General features: G+C 38.6%; 1 protein-coding gene across 1 annotated transcript; it reads left to right on the forward strand.

Moving 5' to 3' along the window:
- Window positions 1-3,821: 3,821 nt before the first annotated feature.
- On the forward strand, window positions 3,822-19,782 carry MYOZ2 (myozenin 2). Its single transcript, XM_041398927.1, has 6 exons — window positions 3,822-3,980; window positions 4,533-4,636; window positions 9,683-9,852; window positions 11,270-11,399; window positions 12,783-12,966; window positions 19,354-19,782. The coding sequence occupies exons 2-6, from the start codon at window positions 4,561-4,563 to the stop codon at window positions 19,583-19,585; spliced, it is 792 nt and encodes a 263-aa protein (XP_041254861.1). The 5' UTR covers window positions 3,822-3,980; window positions 4,533-4,560; the 3' UTR covers window positions 19,586-19,782.
- The last annotated feature ends 2,773 nt before the right edge of the window (window positions 19,783-22,555 follow it).

Consider the following 22,555-nt stretch of genomic DNA (forward strand, 5'->3'; position numbering starts at 1 on the left):
GCTTTATGTTTTTTAAAATGCCTATTTCAACTGGAAATGAAGCATGAAAGTTTCAGACAACTGTGAGTAATAAACCTTGAGGAGTCACCCCATATTTGCTGTCCTTGTAGGCTGAATTACAGCCATACCCACACTAGCAGCCCCTCCCAGGCTGCTGGGGCAGGTTTCCCACTCTCAGGGAGAGTAGGGGCAATACTGTGCCTCCAAAAATGAAGCTGCATCCCCACCACTGCACAGAAAATGTATTTCCCATGTGTCTGTACTAAATGCAGAAAGATCCCACAGCATGGAAAAAATGCCACTGAAGAAATGCTCCTATTTTTTACGGATTATTTAACTTCAGTCAAACACAGACTGGAGTCTCCTATGAGTTGTACCTATTGAACCATGAATATCAGTGAGAAGTATTATTTAACAGCTAAGATAATTAAACCAACCTGACAGCCTGTGAGCAAGGGCAATATTAATCTGTCATCCTCCTTTAGGTCTTCTTCTATTACAGACAATGCAGGCAAAACTAGGGGGCTTTATTTCTCAGGCTTTTATGTGAATTGTTACTGAGTCTGATGTGGCAAATGTAAATCCTATAAAATAAACCATCCCATTTGTTTTAAACAAACTTGAGGATAATGAGATTACTAAATCATAGACTGCATCTTAGAATGTCTTCTTATGGATCCCAGATAAAAAATTATATTCTTTGGATCCTGAACAGAAAGACAACAGTAACAATATTTTCAAAAGCCTATCAAATTATTGATTATACATTATTGAATACATCAGTACCTCAAATGCAATGATCTCTTGCCAGTCTGCTCAATGTAGCTACAGAAAAAGTACAAATGAAGCATACAATTGAAATGAAAATACTTAATTTTTCATTTGAAAAACTAAAAAAAATCCCTAAGCAAAAATTCAAACTGGACATATTTTTTTTTTAAAAAGGCTTTTCTCACACTTTTCATAGGCAGAGAAGGATATTCAAGATAATTCTAGAGTGGGTGTTTTTTTCACTCAAACATATATGAATTTAGAAGTGGAAATAGGGAACCCTGTACTGCCTCAGTCAGATTGCAAGACATATTTCATGAAAATTTATGACAATAACAGCACTTGGTCTCATTTGCAACACATGTAGGAGGCCTAGGTCCAGAATTTAAGTAAAAACAAGATCACAAGTACACTTAGATCTGTGGGGGCCAGTTTCATTTGAAAAAGCATCTGTTGGCAGTTTATCTCCAAAAAAAGGACCAGTTTAATTTTTAAAAGCAACTGTTTGCACTTTATGTCTACCCAACTTATTATTTGGCTCCAGACAGGTATTTTACAGTAAGTTATACCTGCAAATTGCTGTCCAAAGCACAGATGGACACTGAATACAGAAACATCAGCTTCATCATTAATTGAACAGCAACTTTGCCATTGTGTAGTAATTACAGCTCCCTTCTTACAGATATTGCTCATATTTTGAATTATACACTACATATATATTAACAGCCTGAATAGTTCATTGATTTAAATTCATGGCATGAAGTTAGGCAGACATGCCAGTCACAGCCTCAGGCTGAATTTAAGCACCTGTTAAGAACTGAGGCTTTATTCAGCACTTAAATTGCCTCTGTGGAGAGGAGAGGAGAAGCAAAGAATGGAAAAGGAGAGAAAATGAGGGAGAAATGGCTCAGGCTTTTTCCACTTGCCAGCCTGGGTGTCTTTTCTGGTCAATTATGCAATTTAGAGGAAGCAGTGTGGTGGGAAAGAACCCACAAGGAGCTGAAAAAGACCAGACCCAAAGGAAAAGTCCTTTTGTCAAATAAAACCAATTTAACCAAGTCTTACTTGGTTAAATAAAAATGCCCTAAATGAAGAAGACAGGAAAATATTGCTTTTGTTACCAGGCTGTTACCATCCTAGTTAGCCACTAATAAAAGAGTTCTTGTCATGACATGCAGGGTTTAATTTTTATGGTGATGTCACATGGTACTGTAATTCTTTCACCTTCCTTAGTTTTTATTAAGAATTATGGGCATTCTACTAGTCACATGTATATATTAATGATATTTCAGCAACTTGGTGTATTTTATGGTGCCCTGGCCCTCTCTGAGCATTATAAAAGAGAGCAGCATTGAACAGGATCAGTTCTAGTTTTGCAGCCACGACAGATACACATTCTTTATTTCAGCTGCAATGACATGCTTATTTCTACTTTCTATTTCAAAATCTTCACACACTAGTCAGTAGTAAATTAAATTCTGGGATAGTCACTCTACAAAAGTTTTTTTTTTAACACTCAGCTTCAAAACAATAACATTTATGTACTTTTTATTGTATCAAATAGTTAGTTAACGGGAATTGGAGTTGACTAAACACGAGACTATCCTATTTGAGATGGCTCTTGATATTTCCTCCTGGATTAAACATTTAAGTCAGTGTCAATCAGATGAATGCCCACTTTAGAATTGCTTTTGGATATGGCTTTGCTGAATTGCATTTGATTTCCACCCCCCCCCTCCCCCCCCCCCCCCAATTCATCAGGCTATTTTAACATTAAAATTCTTCCCTTCAATCCCATTTGACAGGCTGGTGATGAACCACTGAGACTATTCAAAGTTGTTAGTTGAATAGGTAAGATTCAACCAAGACTGTGACTATGCCTCTTAGTACTGTTAGAAGTGTCTGATCAAGGCACAAAAGCTAGAAAAAAATCACCAATCAGCAATAGCAGCAGGTTGATTCTGATGGTGAGGATTAAAATGAACATTTCTTTGGGGCAGAGATGGCCAGGATCTCAGAAATATGTTTTGAAAAGCTAAGCAAATGCAATAGAAAGCTTGAGGGAAAAATAACGCAATTTTTCAGTTGGACAGGCAGATTTTCAGGACATTGGATCAGGCACATACATTTTATCTATCTCAAAGTGCTTCTTGCTGGAAAAGGTCTGCATGTTGTGTTGGTTTATTTCATTACTCTCCAGATTCCCTTTACAGTCAGAATACATGCAATTTTCTGATCAATCCTCCAAGCCCACTAAGACCATCATTTTCCATAACAAAAAGGAACTTCCTAGAACAAACTCAAATCCAAATCAGAAATACAAGGACTTCACCTTGCTTTTACTGCCCCAAAATTCATCTATCTGCATTCAGATAGGAGGGCAAGGGGGGAATGTTCCCTTCTGCCACTGTTTTATTCTGTCCAGAGTTGGTCACTGCCTGGAAATATCTGTGCACTACAAATCACACATTTCTTTGATAAACTGACTACACTATCCTGGAATGCTGGATATTAGTGAGCTTCAAATTGCTGAAGAGATCAAAGAAAGTGAAGGGATTTTGAGTAACAGTTTGTGAGGCGTGTACGTGTTGAGCAATTACTCCCTAGCAAGTATAATGCTGAAGAAAATCTCATTTCTTTTGCAGAGCAGCCTCTGTATATCAGCCATCTGCCACTGACTTTAGCCATCAGCCCCTAGAGAAGCAGGGTTTCATCTTTCACTGAAGGATTAGCCCATGCCATTCTAATCCGCTATAGTCTTGCCTATCTATACACTTAACACCTTATTTTTAAATGTCTCCTTCCTGATGGTAACACACAGATTACAATTCTCAGGGGTGATGAGAAGATGAGGAGACAATCTGTACATCTTGGGGGGCATTCCATCAAATTTTCAATAGGTTCTGAAAGGGACATAACCTCTCTTTGTTGTGGGTGCAGTTGAATCTTTTCAGTTCTCTTCTTTTGCCAGGAAGATATGAGTGGCTGGAGTGTTTGGTTCTATATATAACTGGTTGATGTCAGCTGGATGCCAACCCCTTTGGAGAGGATCAGCCCCCCAGTTTGTCTCAGTACTAGGTACCATGCAGATCCCAGCACAAGGGTACAAACCATCCAGGACCAGGCAGGTCATAACCATGCATAACTAACTTCTGAAGCCTCAGCTAAAGGGTTGACATCGCTTTTTATCTGCACAACAAAACAGTAGGGTAAGTGTATTGTTTCCTGAAATGTTTTGACATTGTCTGTCCTACAAACTGTCATATACAAGACATTTATGTAACCTCTTGATTCTGCAACTTAACAGATGTTTATATTTTTACTTAGTCAGAAATGCACCTTCTTTAAAGATACCAGAGGAACTAGTTTCACTCCTCAGATTCTCTTTATTACATTAAGAAATTTCAAAATGTAACATTTCTGAAAGCATAAACCAAGATGTAAATTAAAATTAGTTAGAAATTTACATCTTGCAGCATAACCAGTAGATGTGAGAAGACCTATACCACTGACACTGATTTTTGCTGAAGAACTTATGTAACCAACTCAGAGTCCATTCCTTTGAATCTTCTATCCATCAAAACATGTCCTAACATCTGTCTGCAAGCAAGAACTGACAGTGCATTTTGCAGTGCAGTATTTCTCAGTCAGAAACCCCTGACTTCACTGTTCAGCCACTCTAAACAGGCTGTTGGGAATGAAAGTTGGCCAAACTGTGCACGCTGGCTCAACAATATAAAAAATGTGTTGTTTTTTTGCAGCAAGGAAAAGTCGTATCAGAAAATCACAATGTTATCAGATTCTGCCCTGGCCAAAGAGAGGAAAGAGCAAGCATCAGCCATTATGGATGAAATACACAGAAATGGTATAGCACTGAACCCAGCTTACTGCATATGCAATGTCCTCTAGCCCTCCCTAATACATTTTTTTAATCATACAGTTTAACTCTCTTACAGCTTTGTCTCTGGGTGTCTTGCCATAAATAATCTTGTGGGAGTATCATGCTGCCTATGGTAACTAATCCTTTTGTAGTTGCCTCTTTTCATTTGAAAGCTATTTTCAGATGAACAACTGCTGTGGAGGAATGAAGTAATCTAACAGCTGATGTACATTCTGCTAGGATAGCCTTTCAGAACATTATTTGGGGTTAATAACATGACTTCATTCCACATTAAAAGGCTATCATCTAAGAAACATAATGATCTGTACCCTCTTAGTTTGGTTTTTTTTGTCTGTTTCACTCTGCTTTTTTTATGTAAATGATAAAAAAATTTGAAACAAATGTTCACATCTCCATTCTTCTCAAATCTTGTCTGTGTAACTAACACATTTTACTAGCATTTGGCATTTTCTCTAATGCATAGCCACCAATTAATCTTATTTGACAGAAATTTTACTTCTCTGTAGTTGCACATTTGGGAAGGTCGTTTGATTTTCTAAAACAGGTTCTTGTAGCTATGCTTCTAGCATGACACCATAAGAAGCAATTAACTCCATGGGGAATACAAATCTGCTTGGCTTTCATTAGGCATGTGCTGGATGCTTTTGGAGAGCCTTCCAATCCTGCCCATGAAGCCTTTTCTACCGTCTGCATAAAAGATCAATTTTCTAAAAGTGATAAGCACCCCACAATCCCCACTGCAACCACAGGGAGCTGCATTAATATTTAGAATTTATGAAAGTTATACCATTTTCATGGGATGAAATATTGAACACGGAATTCCAGTTTTGCAAAATCTTTCCAGTGGGCTTTTGTTTCAAAGACCTTGTGGATGGTTTCTGCACTCACTTGATGACCATTGTGACTGCATGAAGAGTAGGGTGAGGGACTTACGAATTTTTAGAACAAGAAGCTACAAGTTTGCCTGGTCCTACTCCTTCTGATTTTTCCAGAGGTTTTTTTCCTGAAGTTTCTATTCCTAAACAAATACCTCTTTCCTGTTTCAATTCTCCACTGAACATGCACTCAAATCTGAAAGCCAGTCTGTCCTTCCAGATTTCATTGCAATCCCTTTTTTTTTTTGGTATTGTAAACCCAAGCACCACATGTGCCTGAAATAGCCTGTAAGCTCTTCGGGGCAAAAGGAAAAAAAAGTCTTTCATATGTTTGTTTGGAACCAGGCATTTCACATGGTAAATGTTGCTACTATTCATAGCAATACTAATAAATGTAGCATACAGCCCTTGAAATCATTGGCGTATTTGGATAATCTGTGCTGATGCTTAACATTTGCCTCACATAATCTTCCCTTTTATTATTTACGTATTATCAGATTTACTGTCAAGATTCATACTCATAGTTATGGCAGCTTATCCTGCAAGATATGCTGTGATATGTGGCCACTGAAGGCAATTCTAACTCTTAGTAAAATTCTATTTTTGCCTCTTCTTCAGGTGCTTGAGATATTTATATGTTAACAAAAAATGAAAGTCCATGAAATGGGTGTGATAAGAGACTGAAATTTATAACTGTACAAGCTCAGTGAAGCCAGATGGAAAAGAGAAGGATAACCAAAGCTGTGGTGACACAAAGTGTAAGCAAGTTCTTTGGGACCAAATCTGAACAAGCCTTGGAAAAACCAAGGAGAAATAGCACATTTAATTAACTAGATTCAGCTTAACTAATTTTTGACATTTTGTTTTGCCCTGAATTGTTAATTCAATGAGCTTAATTTGAGATCTAGAAGGTGAACTGCTGTCTCTCTAGGCTTCGAATCATTATTCTTAATGACAGTCCTGCAACTGGTATTTACATCAAAACTAAATGTACAGTTCCAGTCAGTCTCACAGCCCTGTGAAATTCCCCACTGCTAACCCAGGTACACAATAATACAAGGCTCTGTTATAACATAACATAAACCCTAGCACCTTGGAATGGTGTAAGCGTTCCTATTCCACTTTTATTTCAGACCCTATTTATTATAATGCTTTCAGGTAAACAGTGACTCTCCACTTCCTTGTTAAAAGACATTCATAGCAGAAACAGTTGTCCAAAACCAGCCAAGTTTTTTGCCAGTGTCTGAGATCACCAATATCTGGGCAAGACTGGTGAAGACTGGAAGTCCACCTCTGCTGTTGGCTTGTGGGACATTACTTTGTCCCATTTTTTAGAGAAAGTTAAAATGCTGCAGGAATAGACACCAACTGTGGGAATAGACACCAACTTTTAAAATGCTGCAGGAATAGACACCAACTTTAAACCTTCTCACAGTCTCAAAGAGAAACTGCACGAGTAAATCAGTAGGTGCATATAGCGACCTTCTCAAGCCCTTGGTTTGTCACTGGCAGGCTTGGACTAACCAGAACATTTCTAAGAACACTTGGTAAAGAAAAACTTGGATGTCTATAAATACGTATGCTTAAGGAAGCCCCTGGAGTTCATCACTTAAATCCCACATCCAGTTTTACATTACTTCTTAAATGTATTCTTCAGTATCTATGTGATTAACTATCTTTTCTGATAGAGTTAAAATATCTTATTTCTGATACTACAACAAACACACTTTCCAATATATATCATTAAAGTTTATAGTCCAGATTAAGATATTTAGAAGATTGTACACTGAAGGATTAAAGGAATATTAGGTAATGAACGCAGGAGGGTCTATATAAATCATATTTAAATACAATCTGCTGTGATTTTACACACAAGACGAGAAGGACTCGGCAGAAGAAAATTAAAGAAATTACGCTAAAAGTTTAAGATTAGGATTAAACTATGAATTAAATTTTTCAATGTTCATCTATGACATTAATGTTCTCTTTCTATCATCCCCTAAATGTCCTCCTTCTCTCCTTCTCCATCACCTTATCTGCACTGACACTGAAACTATCCCTAGACACATCATAAAGCTAGACAGATGATTAGATTTTACTTGGCAAGGAATTCAAATGAACTTTACACTTATGATTTTGGGATGCTGCCTGGATACACAAAAGTACACAACTGTGGGTTACAAAGTAGCTTGGAGCCTTCAGTTAACATTAACAAGAACAGTGTGTATGTAAGGGAACAGCAAGGCCCAAAATAGATAACATCCAGAGTGTCCCAGAAGAATCCTGAGTGCTTTGGACTGGGCTCTGCAATTGCCTTGGCTCCCCAGTCTCTGAGGATGTGCTCACTCCCCATTCTGCATACAAACAACAAAAACTTTTCTATGTGAAAATGTTGCTGAATTGTGGGGTCAATTTCTTTCTTCTTGTTAATATAAAGCCATCCAGCAGTCTCTACCCCTGCAGTCATTTTGAGAAACGATAAAATCAAAATATCACTTGAGGTCTAAATTTCAGGCCATGGGCCAATAACCAGTATGGTTATCTCCATGTCAGAGCCAAAATCCCACCACTATCAGCCACTGATAGGGATACACTGGGCAAGCTGAGTCATTTTCTCCCATGTTAAGAACTCTCTGTTTTGCAACTAGCTCTTAAATAACATAAGGTTGTTAGGATTCTTTGCACACACTATTTTTAAAGCAGGAGTGCACAATCCAGCTCATGATCCAGTTAACTTGCTCTTGTTCCACTGAAATCCACTGCAAGCATTCAGTTGAAATTGGTATGGACAGAAATGGATCTACAAGCGGGCACTCTAGGGCCTATCTACTTGTTTGATGTACTACGTGGAAAACTCTTGTCCATCCAGCTTCAGCTAAATATTTAATATATCTGTCTCCATTAAGTTTTCCTAAATGCCAGCACATCACATTGTTTTTCCAACATAAAGTTACTAGGAGACACATGCCAGGCTGAACATGCCATTTACTAAAAACAAAACCCTTCATATGCAATATTGACTTTGGCATTAGCTACCTTCTGCAGCTAATTAATTTGTAATGTTAATTTTAAACTGGGCTTCCTGCCTGCTTACTCTGATAGCAGGATATGTATTATGTGTAATTTGTCCTCATTTCATTTTAATGTATTAAAATACATGTCAAAGTTCAGAATTTTAAATCCTGGAGACCATCAGAATATGTGAAGCATAGAATGTCTTACTATTGCTATATTTCTTAAATTCTGCAATGCTCTAAGCAAAAATGAATAAATAGAAAATAGTTTCTTCAGTGTTTAGGTATCTGTGTTCTAAGGTTTAAGTTTTATCGCTAGGTTGAGGACATTCAGTGGGAGTTCAGTCATTAAGCAACAGCTTGTTCGGTGCCACCAGCATCCCAGCTTCCAGAACACCATCATGAAAATGCCCATAGGAATTCTAGGGCATTCCTATTCTCTGTTTACAATCCTGATTGATTTCCCCATCTCCTGCCTATGCAGTCTCCTTTTCAAATTCCACAGGATGTGAATAAAGACAGAAGAAATTTCCCCCAAGTAGTGAATAAAGAAATATGCATCCAGTACTTCAGTTTCCTCTTAGAACAAAACCCAAAAGGTCCTAAATGAGTCAATTCCTAGAAGCAGGTTGTAATTCTTTGTTAGGACTCATTTTCTATACCTTGAGCTTCATTTTGAAAGTCAGTCTAAAAATAGCATTTAATAGAAACTGGTAGGTGTGTTTAAAAGGGGTTATCTCTTATCTATCCCATGCAGGACACAGGAAGTTAACTGAAGGTTTGATGTGGGAACCTGGGATCAGGAGGAATTTTGTTCCCCGTTTTAGCAGAAGCCAGTTTTCACTAGCCTGCTATTAATATAGTGTGTAGAACACTGTAGACCTGATCATGATAACAGCTAACTTGGAGCTTGAGGTGCTTATCATCTTTGAGAACACAGGTCTGTGGTATTCAATAATCTCCAAAATTCAGGAAGAAGGCTTTATTTCACTAACACCATGTGACACTGTGCTACATATTAGCTAAACATGCACGAACAAGTTGTTGGATTTCAGGTGCAGAGCATGGAATATCAGACATTTAAGAGAAACAGAGGTTTGTACTTACCCATTGCATTGCAGTCTCACCCACCCTGAACCTTGGAAAAAAGGTCAGCACGCCCAGAGATATCATGGTGGAGGAACTGTCGACGCTCAGCAACAGAGGGGCCAGGCTCTTCAAGCGGCGCCAGCGGAGATCTGACAAATACACATATGAAAATTATCATTACGTGGCCAACAAGCCAAGAAATGTGAGTAGTTTCTAATGACTTCTTAGTGATTCTACATTGGGTCCTCTGGCACTCGTGATACGCTTTGTGTATGACTTACTTGTAGTTTCAGGAAAAATAAAAGCAAAGTCCTGGAATGAGGCTAAGAAGAAGTGAGCCAATGGTATTTTATTAAATGAGATCCTATAGACAAGAAAATAAATTTACATTTATTTTTATATGGTATAGATATTTCCAATGTCTTTAATAACTTGTTCAACAGATTTTAAATTACACTGGGATAAAATGAGATCCAGTTTGAGCTTTGATAAATCTCCCTTTTTAAAATAAATCTGCACAAAAGAAATCCCATATAAAAGCATCTGAATAACTCACCCAAGGCTATTATTAAACTATCGTTTAAAAGCCCATCGATGAATACTGTCCCCCCCCCATTTCTCCCTCTATTGAATATTAGAAGCTACACAGATAAATTCTGAGCACACCATCAATCTTGCCAGAATTCTGTATGCAATTACATGATTTTGCTACAGTCTGACAGATCCATTTCCCTCTAGTCCACTTTTTCTCCCCCAAAACCACAGAATACACTTGGTTTACAATCAGTAGGACATTCCAACACATGAAAAAATGATGCCTCTGGCTCCTGTTCCCTCCCCTAAGTGACTATTTAGCACCGCTGGTGGTGTCTGCATCATCTTTAGGATTCTGCCTGCCAGAGTTAATCTTTCTAACGTACTTCAGGGTGACTAGAAAACATTCTGCCTTGATCTTTTTTTGTTGTTAGTTCAAATTTAAACAAGTATTATTTGTTTGCTTTCCTATTCAAGAAACTCTTATTCTAAACCAGTCTATATTTAAATTGCTTTTAGCCTATGTGTCATGGCTAAAATAAGATGCTGACTTCTTATGAGAGTCTAATTCTATATTTATGCAACAATGATTAAGCCTTCAGATGTTTCCTTAGAACCGATATCCCAATAGGAGGGTGGAAAATAACATCATATCATGAATCTCCAGAAAGTGACCTGCACTGAAGTTGTTATTTCTACTACAAATAAAGGAAAAGACAATCCCAAACAAAAGCAGTTCAACAAATGCAGCAAATCTTCAACTGATATGGGAAGAGAAGCTTTGAAGAATCAATGCTTTGAAACTCAAAGGGATCAAACTTGCCAAATTTCTTGACCCTTGGGGTAGCATGGTGGCTGTGTCAGGTACAGAACAGCTTCTAGAGTCTAGTGACCAAAAAAAAGCTCATTTTTGGTTACTTAGACAATGTAAGTGTGAAGGGAATACTCTACCAAGCAGCAGCAGCACAGTGTGCTTTAGTATTGTGCATGCTGGAAATCAGATCTGGCCTGTAAATCAGAGCACTGGTGCAGCCTCCCCAGGGAATGCCATACCTGAAGTGCTATTTTCTCCTGTCCGAATGCAGCGTGGAGAGCCCATCCAGAGTGTCAGAATGGACGGCCTCAGTGTGGAAGGAATCCCCCAGCATGCCCCAATGACACCTCCCAACACACCTGACCCCCGGAGCCCTCCACACCCTGACAACATTGCCCCAGGTAACACGGGAGTCTGCAGACACTGAATGCATTCAGTCTCACTGCACAGCAAAGAAATGACCATTTTAAAGGCAGTATCTTCAATAAGAAGATAATGGACTAATATTAGAAATAGGCACATTCGAGTCAGGTAACTAATCAGAACTTCTCCCACAAATGTAAAGTGATGCTCTTAGCTGCTTGTGTTCATTTTTAAAAGATCTGATATACCTTTTGTACTACTTCTCTCTAAACTGAAAACATAACTTAATATCAAGAGAGACTGTTCCTATATATACAGGTCTTAAAAAACACTGAGAAAGAGATCCTCTCATTTAAAACTATGTTAATATATTGATTTTTCTTTGTCAAACCATTGTTTCCAACATGCAACACCCTGCTCAACAGTCAGCCAGCTATCCATTGTAGTTTAATTATCCATAAATGTAAATCTGAAGCCACTAAATTTTGCTGGAACCCTTTAGAGGGGAGTAACTTTGAAAGGAATTTGCCTCTGGCTGCATAAACTGTTCTTTTTAAATCCTTAACTGTGAGGGTACTGTTGGCTTTATTTAAAGGAGTGAGTTACAAGAAGGCCTTATTTTGTATTCTTTAAAGACTAGAGAAGGCTAATTTGTTTAATTAATTTATTCAGTGATATAGCCCTTCTTCCTGTTTATGAATTATCCATGAGCAGACCGTGGTTTTTACAAATTCATTCTTTGTTCAGAATCACTCAATGCATGTTTTGTGCAGACCTTTTCCAGTCCATGTAAACTAGGTCAGTCCTGCTCTGCTGGTGTCTGCTGAGGCTCTGTGCATCCTTTGGCCAAACACAATGCAAACAGAGGTAATTTCCATTGCTAAGACATGATAGAAATCTTCAAGCCTTTCTTTGGGCAAAAAAGGTCTGGTCAGAGTAGGTACTAAGCCATGGCGAGGTTTAAGCTTATAGAATGAAATAGCATTCCTTTAAAGACTTAGATGTAGATGTACTTGAGAAAAATTTCACTCAAAGAGGTAGAATTATCTTACTTTTAATCAGCAGTCTGTTTTTTAAAATCTTTTTGTTAATTTAGCCCAAGGACTATGTACTCTCTGTTTTCAAACAAATGCTTACAATAGAAACAAATTTATAAAAAACCAAAATAAACTCATCTTCAAAAGAAGTTGGAATACTTTGGAGGAGTTATTTGTCTAAAAGGCTACAAATTTACAAATCTGGCTACCCTGCAGATCTCTGTTTCTGTGTAGCTGTGGCCTGGTGACTTGACACAAGTGTTCATTTTAACTCCCTGAGAAGTTCTGCTGTGTTGGTTCCTGCTTGCACAGGACGGTAAGGACGGCAAGGAAGCAGAAAACACAAAGAATCATTATAATCATTTCACTTTGATCACATTGCAGGATATTCTGGACCACTGAAAGAAATTCCTCCTGAAAAGTTCAACACTACTGCTGTGCCAAAGTATTACCAGTCTCCCTGGATAGAAGCCATTAGGGATGATCCAGAATTGCTGGAAGCTTTATATCCTAAACTTTTTACACCTGAAGCAAAGCCGGAACTGCCTGACTACAGGAGCTTTAACAGGTAATCCTGAATGAGCACTGAATTTTACTGACCAGAGGAAAATTACTATGAAATTACTAATAAAATGTTTCCACCAGCTTTAAAAACCCTACAACCTGTGTTTGCAAGTGTATGCATAAACATGAACACACACAGAGACTCCAAGTGGTAAACAAGAGCATTATGGAGCAAATTAGCCTATCCCTAAAGTATGGGCCCAAATTCAAACTGTAGAACTAGGAACACAAAATAAATGGCTAAAAATATTGAAAGAAAGAAAGTATCAGAATCCAGTGCCAAGAGAAGCTGTGGATGCCCATTGCTGGAGGTATTCAAGGCCAGGTTCGATGGAACTCTGAGCAACCTGGTCTAGTGAAAGGTCTCCCTGCCCATGACAGGTGGGTTGGAACTCAATCATTTTTAAGGGTTCTTCCAACCCAAACCACTCTATGATTCTATGATTCTGTGATTCAGTGTACTCAATACGTGGGAAATAAGAGCTTTAAATTCCTTTCAGAATGCCTATTGTTGACTTCAGTAAGTATGGTATTGTCAGATCTCTCAGTCAGCACTTTGTTTCTAAGTTGTATAATGCAAAGTACTCTTTTTCTTTTTCTTTTTTTAATACAACTCACATGGCTTTGTTTTAGGCAATGATGGTGCAATGAACTTTATCCCACAACCAATCCCTCGTGCTATATAGCTAAAAGATTTCTCTTTTATTGCAGTGTAACATTTTTTATATATTTGATAACCTTCAGCAACAAATTAACAAATTAAACATTGTTTTACTTACATAGTAACTAGTGTATCATGGCTTTCAGCAGAACTTCTAGCTATATGGACAACACCGGGTTTTTAAAGCTTTAAAGCAAATTCTTACTCATGTCTTTTGCTTTCTTTCATTCCATTTACACTATTTTTATTTACTGTAATGGACAACCCTGCTGAGTTCCAGACAGCTGAGCCAAACCAAAACCCCTCCTCAAAAGGCCAGACAGCAATCTACTGAAAAACAAAATTGTTCATGGCAACACAAACGTAGAGAAATATACCACAAACATCACTTGTGTTCCTGATGCTGGTGTGGGCCTCGACTATGAGTGCAAGGACTAAAACATTACACAATTCAACATCAAAATTGGCACTGCAGACACTGCATTAGTTCTGATTTCCTAGCAGCAATATACATTGCCACATTAATAACTGAGTCTGTGTGGCACACTCTTCTCAGCAGACAAAATAGCAAATGCAAATCAGAGATGTGCCACAGCTGCCAACATCAGAACAGTAACAGCACAGTTTACATACTGTGCTTATTGTAACCTAAAAAAAAAAAAAAAAAAAAAAAAAAAGTAATTAAAAAAAGAGAGCCCAAGAAAAAATGCTAGAGATACAAATGCATGTAGACAGAATCAGTTCTCCCTCTCACAAGAAGTGCTAGTCATTATTGTGAAGGACAGCATCAGACAGGGCACAGAGACTCCATTAACAGGGATATCTGTCTTGAGACAGATATCTGGTTGATGAAGCGGGATGAAGCAGGTGTCTGATGGCTTCTTTGTGGATTTTAAGGCTGTCTCTGTGGCCCTGAGTTCTGTTAGCTGCCCTCTTCACAGCACTGACTATTTGGATTTCTTTCTATGTGGAGTTTCTCCTTGTATGACATGGCAGAACTGTGGCTCACCAGAGTCTGAATTTCTTGAACATATGTGCATTCTTATAAGGGAAAAGTCAGTACTCTCCCTTGTAAGTGCCACAAAAACCTAAAATTTGGCACATAAATCCAGATCCAGACTGTGAAACTGGTAAAATTAAAACCAAAAGATATATAAACATAGTCCACCACAACTCCTCTTTTCATGGAAAAAAGCTGATATCCAGTAGAAAAGGATGCCTGGCAGCCCTAGAAAAGCTTTACATGCTGCAGTCACACTTATGTTTTCTAGCAGATTTTAAAAAGTTTGAGAATTTGAAAAATTAAAATTCAAGACACTCTTCTCTTGGAGAGGATTTCACAGCCATGACTTAGATGTCTACACTCCCAAAAATGCACAGGGAAGTGTTTGATGATGGGATTTAAAACAGCACACTGCCATGCCAAGCTATCCAGCAGAAGAAGACTAACTGGACTTCTGTGTCTAGATCCTACTAAGTCATTCTGTGCATCTAGGTCACAGCATCCTTGGCTTGCTTAATTGCAGTCTTGGAGAGAAAGCAAATTATACTGTATTAAACAATTAAAATGTGATATAATGGCACAATTTTGTTATCAGTGAGGGTATCTATCTAGGCTTTCCATCCTGCTTCATCAACCAGTAAAGTGCCATTGTGTTTTTCTCCTGCAAAGCACTGCTACAGTCACCATTAGTCAGGAGGGGTGTGGTTAACATCAAGTGTGAGCCATAGGATTCCCAAGGGAAATGGGCCTGGGATCCCTCCCGGTTCATTCACTGGCGTCTGTTGAAGTGGCACTCAGACTTTACAAACCATTTCAGGCTCCTTTCAGCTTTCCTTGTTACACAACAAACTGGAAAAGCAGCACAACCTGAGCAGGTAGGGAGGTCTGATATGCTGGAACCAAGGCACACATACTCAGCTAAAAGTATCTTCAGCACTAAACAGCTTTTAGTTTTATCCAGATTTTTTCCCCACTGTCCAGCAGTGAAGAGGTGGCTGTGGACCCTGCAGCTGTGCAATTTTTATAACACTAAGGAATTTTTTAAAACAAATAAGGAATTCATAGAGGTATTTTTTGGAGTGTAGTATTCATTTTAAGCTGCAGGGACCTCGCAGTGCTGGCAGATCACTGGAGGAAGAGCTGTGGCAGTCAATGTCAGGAGGGTTTGCACTGCAAGGCAGGGCTGTCAGTGAGACAGGCAGGGGTGCTCTGACAGCACAGCACTGGGCAGAGGGGAGTGGGGCTCAGAGGGGCTCTGAACACACTGTGCACACCAAGCTACTCTTTCTCCTCCTCAGAGATAAAACCAATCTGTGCTAGCAGAGAAAAGCAGCAGAACAGATCATGCCATCTGGCTTCTTTTGGAGATTCATTCCTATTAGGATTGAAGAAGCATTCGCTAGTGAAAAAATTTCTTGTCTCTTTTACCAGTGCGGAAGCACCAAGTAATGAATCTGTGGGAAAGCAACATGAATCTGCATTTGCTAAGGAGTTTATAATATTACTTAAATTAGTACCTTTATTCCATCTGCTTTCTTGGTGCTGGATAAAATGTCAAAGGTAGGATTATGAGTAACATACAAAGCACCACATCTTACTCACATAGGACAAGCAAGTCAGACTAGTTCTGCCTCTCCTACCAGACAAATTGTACTCAGCTTTCTCAATTCCCAAAGACTACTCTTTCAAAAGCAGTACAGGAATTCAGTCCATCTGGACTGGGTTCTGTTTTCATTGATTCATGGATTCTGAAGTCTATCATAAAATGCTAATATCTAGAGTCTCACAGGAGTTTTGGGTGCTAACTTCAAGTGATGTGAGATTAGTAGGAGCTCGGTGCTTAGCCAGTTCCTTAGCACCCAAGTACCTCTGTGAAATTAGCATTAGCTCTTGCATTAAGCTCCTGTGAAGCTCTGAGCATTTTGCAGGGTCAAATTCTTTGCTCCTACATCTCTTTTTTTTTTTTTTTTTTTTTTTTTTTCAGAATTAACTAAAAACAAAATGTTCTATGAATGATGATCCCATTTTAAAATGTGTTTGTGATTATGTAACCAAAGGTGCTAATCTAATGTAGTTAAGACATTTCTTCAGACTTTCCCAAATCATTAGCTACAAGCAGTCTCCTATGTTGGGACAATATAATATTCAATAAGAAAGACTAAAAAATTAAAAAGATATCCTGTTAAAACAACATGTAAAAATAAACATGATTGTGCCTGCTATTGTTAAATCAAGCACCTACTTTTTAGGAATATGCAAAGTGAATATTAAACAATCTGTTACACTTCCTGGTGTCATTTCCTATGGCTCTGAACCAGCATTTCCGCCCTTATGAGCAATGACTACTGGAATTTTTTAGGCATGAGATTTAGGCTTCTATACAATGAATCAGAGCTCAAGTAGCACAGCTGATGTGCACACAAGAGAGGTCATTACAACACCATGTTGTCAGACAAGTTATTGCTCACAAGAATATATTTACTGCTGCTGTAAAGGAAAATCAACATCTCTTAGCCAATTACTGTACTCTCCTTTCTGTCAATTGTCATGTGCCCCTGCCTATAAGGCAGGAATGCAGAGTTCTCTGAGGCCAGACTTTGTAGCAACTGCAGGGGGGTATTTTGCCACAAAAGATACTTGACTTTCTGAAGAAAGCCCTCCTGTTTTTGTTACATACAGGAATATGCTCTATTTAAAACCCTTAAATACTACAAAGAGGATATTTTAGACAACAGAATTGTTTTGCAAATTATATCACTATTACAATTCTGTTTATTTTGATTATCCTTATAATATAAACATCAATGGTAATTAAACATCACAACAATGTGAGAATGTGTATCGTAATTAGGGCAGCAATTAAAGCAATATTTATTATCCGGTGAGATGCAGATCACTACATTCACTCTGTGCCAATTACCAAGCAATTATTTTTAATTGGTATCATACGGTATCCATGTTGACATTGTGACCTAGAAGACAGCTCCACAAGAAAAGCTTGATACCACAGGCTCGATACCAACTTCGGATAAACAATTTCCTTTGACCCCAAAAGAGTTTAATGCCTGGACTGGCTGCTGCTGCTTCTGCAACTTCTTGTCTTATCATCATTTGAGACACATTTTTTGAGCTTAATCTAAAGCAGTGTTCTTCTCTCAGTGAGGGTGCATGCCCAGAGCTTGCATGATTTTTTATATCTCCCAGGATTGATGCTTTGCAGTTAACACCATCCCCTTCGACAAATGCTGCTCGTACCAAAATGCAGTGAATCATCCATGTAATGAGAGAGCAGCAGCATTTCTTTCATGTCACAGATACATTTTTCTGAACTAATCTCTTCTTTTTGTGTATGTGTACTTCATTCTTAGTACTTTGTGGGTAAAAACTTAGGGGTTTTAGCCTGCTGAAAATCCTAGACAGATCTTCAAACGATCTCTTTTAGTTTCTGTTTCTGTTGGTATTACTTTCTTTGGGCTTCTCCTGTAATACCTGGAAGCACTGGAAAGATATTCCATCAGATATGTTGTCCTGTACCACACACAAAATATACCAAGGCTGTTGAAATTACATTTCAACAAAAATTAATTTTCCCATGCCATTACATGTCTGGGTTTTGCAGAAATCAGGTGCTCTTGTGCAGTTTAAAAATCTGACACTCTTCACTGGCTAGAATATATCCCAGCAAAGTTATGCAGCTGATCAAAATGCAGAGCACATACCATAGTCTGTTTGTTTGTCCAAAGAAGGCTGGAAGAAGTGACAGGAAAACTCAAGGGGTTTTTTTTTCAGTCTGAAACCTGTATATACAGAAAATCAGGGGAGGTATTTGGAAATACTGTTGTTTTAAAGTATTTGCAAATGCATGTAAGAGTCAACTCCAGCTTATAGTATTCCTTATCTTCCAGTTTCTCAGGCTTACTGCCTGAGGAAAAAATCTACATTTAAATAACATAAAAATACTTGCTGAACAGTGTTTCAAGGTTTAGTTACATAAACATTTTCTTCAGAAACAAAGCTGGCGTATCAAGTCCTCACCCATTCCGTCCTTTCCAGAGCCTGTTGTCTTTGGCTGTTCCTTTCTGCTTCACTCATTAAGCTCCACTCCTCTTCACTTGTATTGCTACAATTGTTCGAGCATACTGATATAAACTAGATTGCAGAAATAATTTGGATTTTGAAGTGCTCCTCTGTTTTTAAGGGTCTTTGTTTAACCCAGATCACAGAAGTGACCCAAGTTAACAGCACAACCCACATACATTCTAACTGGTACAACAATATGGTGCTGAAACATAGTGTAGTGGGAGGAACAAGCAGCTGAGGAGAGGAGAAAATGGGGTGAGAAGTCTCTGAACTAATTACTTGCTAGAGAGAATGTGTTGAGCTACAGTTTCAGACTTATCAACCTATCACCAAAAAAAATAACTTTAGTAACTGTGACTCACCAATTACATGGTTTTCTTTTGTGTCTTTTGTTTTGTTTGTCTTTTTCTCTTCGCTTTTCCATCCATTTGAATTTTTGAAAAGGCTGCAAGCTTTATCTAAGAGGAAAGTAATCAGATCTTAAAGAGAGTTTCCCAGAAAAACAAACAGAATGTTTTTTTTTTTCTGAAGCTTGAAAATGTAAACAAGAAACTGGAACAAAAATCTGTTCTTTTCAGTTTCTGGGAGGGAAATAAAGCAAGTATTTTTAAGATCACATTTAACTTTTATTTCTCTGATATCTACAGAGTTGCCACTCCCTTTGGTGGTTTTGAGAGAGCATCAAAGCTGGTTAAATTCAAGGTACCAGATTATAATATGCTGATGCTAAACGATCCCAGATTCATGATCCTTGCAAACCCTCTTGCTGCCAGAAGATCCTTCAACAGGACTCCCAAAGGATGGACATCCGAGAATGTCCCTGTAGTGTTCATTCAGCCTGCGGAATCCAACACCGTTCCAGAAACAGAGGACCTGTGAGAGAGGCTGCATTCTACATGGCACAAAATGCTCAAAGCTGCACATCCGTGTATTTTTGGTCCAAATATTACTAAAGGCTACTGACAAAATTTTTCCTTGGAAGCTGGATTATAATTAATAATGTGGGATGCAGTGTCTCTTTTCTGGCACCCGGTTTCATCTGTAAACATGAGCTAAATAAAGTCACTTGGAAAATATGACAGTGATGTTTTCTGTTTGTGTTTACATGTTCTTCTTTTACTTTCTGAAACATTTACATGTCATTTAAGAGCAGGTGTACCAAGAAAAAAGAAGTGACATTACTCTCGAGGGACTTGAAAGGTACGGTAATTTAGGGAAAACAACCAAGCAAACTCTGCACTCAATGCACCCCAAGTCCTGCCTGCTCTAGGTAAGCTGTGACAAATCAACCTTCTGCCCAAACCCTGCTTTTAGCCCAAGGTAAGAACTGTGTTATTACTTCAGTGACAGCAAGTTCAGGCCATTTTCCTCCTTTCTGACTCTTCCTCAGCTGTTATGATGCACATCAGTGCCTGTGTCACCTGGATTTGTTTACAGAAAACTCTGTAAATTTGGCAATGACAAAGATTACGTACTGGGATGAAAAAGTACAGAGGTATTTCCTGGATGTCTAGAAAGTTTGTATTATTCACAACTAAAAAGTCCAGCAATGACTGGTTATGTCAAACATACAAATATAGTATCACCAAGCTCTCTTACCACAAATGGTTCTCTTACTAGAAGGAAATTTCATAGACCTTTTCCCCTACATCTGTACTGGGACTTAAAAGCATGAGAGAGTCCTTGCTCTTGATATGCTGACAAGCTCTGATATTTTATAAATATCAGTATACATGTTTTTCAAATGTCATTTCAGTGCAGGTAGTTGGCAAAAGGAAATTTTGCCATCCATTTCCTTTCATTTACTTTGTCACACCATTTTCACAAATAAATGTACAGGTGCTGAACAAATTTAGGAAATAAAGAAATAAATTAAAAAAAAGCCCACGTCATTGACTGAGAACACTTTCTTAGCAAGGAATTAGTTTGGGGATCTTAACTGCGCACATTGTATGACCATTAAATGGACAATGCCAAAAATACAAATTCTTCAAAGTTAAAGATGCAAGACTAAATAAAAAAACTATGGTGAGGTGTAATGCAAACAAGTTCTGGATGAATTAGCATTTTATGAGCATTCATAAGGCTGTTTGAAGAGAAATATGAGAAAACTGGTGCATAGCACATACACAGCGAGGACTGTGAAGAGGGGATACACAATTTTTTACTCTGTAAAAACAACCTATACATGCAGAGCATGCCATCTTGCTTCTTACACAGCACACATAATGGCAACCCTAGTTCCCTATTTATCTGTGGATACACTGGAGCAGCATGCGCTCAGGAGGCTTCAGACGTCTGAGAGGCGTAGAGCTTGCTATGGACACGTTCAGCTGATGGTCCAAACAACAAAACCACGGACAGCCCTTGTGCTCTGTCTGACACTTCCCAGAGGAGCTGTGTTCCCGGGAGCTCTGATTCCGCTCTCAGCTCAGCCATTAGCTGCAGAGGAGGAGCCCTGTGCCTCCTGCCGCCCAGCTCTGCCACCAGAGCCACAAGCACGACAGACCATCACACGGGCCGGAGCGCTCCGTCAATCCCCGCTGGCTGGGAAGAGTCTGCAGCCACACCGTTCAACCTTCCCGTACCGAGGGGCTTGTGCCAAACCACCTGATGGGAAGAGGCCACGCTAAACTTCTGAGCCGTGCCTGGGAAAGGTTTGGGAGAGTGTTAATTGGCACAGAGAGGGCTGTGCAATGTGCTAAGCATTCAACAGCACGCAGCAGCCAGTGCCAGTGTCCAGGAATGTTTCCTGGCTGCATCAGCCTGGAAGGAGCCTCATTGTGCAAGTCCCACTGCAATAAACAAAACCCTCTGCCAAAATCCAACTTGTTTGCCACAAAGGAACATGTCTTGGTAAGACTGGGAATTCAGAAGTCCACTGCTACCTTCACTGGGTTTTAGGACCTGCATTTATTTTTTAGACTGTTATGTTACACTTGAAGTGTACCCTATAACTTAGAGGGGCTCCTAAAGGCTTCTTTTAGCTGTGACAAATACAGCTGCAAGGACAGATTGAATGGGAAAACACTCAAGTAACAGATTTGCACGAACAGAAACAAGCACAAGTTCATAAATATTTCAGGAAATGTGCATTTAACATCATGTACATTTTATCACAAGGCACTTGTATCTGCTTCAAAAAGAGAAAGGCACTGAAGGGTATGGTGAGAAGTCAGAAGTATGGTGAGAATAAATATACAATAAAAAAGCCTAAAAGTCTTAGTTCCCAAAGGCTTTTTTACCTCATTTTTATTTACATTAAGGTACCCATTGCTGCAGTATAAAGGGAACTTAAAAATTAATTTGTTTTCACTAAAAATGTGTTGAATTGAGAATAGATTTGCTATTTCCCAGTCTATACAACATACCCTATGATCACAGTATGTAAAAAATAAATAAGAGATATACACTTCTAAATAACTCCATGACTATAAGGGATTTTTAAAACATACGAACCTTAAACCTTTTTTGGCATGAAAAATCAGGGTCCATGGCCTGTACCGTCTGCTCTTGAGAAAAAAAATTAACAGCATGCTCCCTTCTTAGAAGTCAGAAATATGTCAAGATGTCATGGCTGCTTTCCCTCCTGTATGATCCATACAACTCTCAATTGTGGAAATAAATTATTATTCTATTGTCTCAAAGTATCCCTGTGTTTAAATTAATTTAATACACATTGTCCCAATCGGAAGCAGGAAAAACACACTGGAGACAGAATTCTATTCCCAATGAAATCAAACAAAGGTTTTGGCACTGTCCTCTGTGCATACAGAACGTCTACAGGGTATTTATTTCATCTCAACATGTATTTGTAATTAGAATTTATAGCATGTGTTCAGCATCAGA

Source organism: Onychostruthus taczanowskii, unplaced genomic scaffold (genome assembly GCF_017590055.1).
Source record: "Onychostruthus taczanowskii isolate IOZ18803 unplaced genomic scaffold, ASM1759005v1 scaffold150, whole genome shotgun sequence".
In the NCBI taxonomy this organism is placed as follows: domain Eukaryota; kingdom Metazoa; phylum Chordata; class Aves; order Passeriformes; family Passeridae; genus Onychostruthus; species Onychostruthus taczanowskii.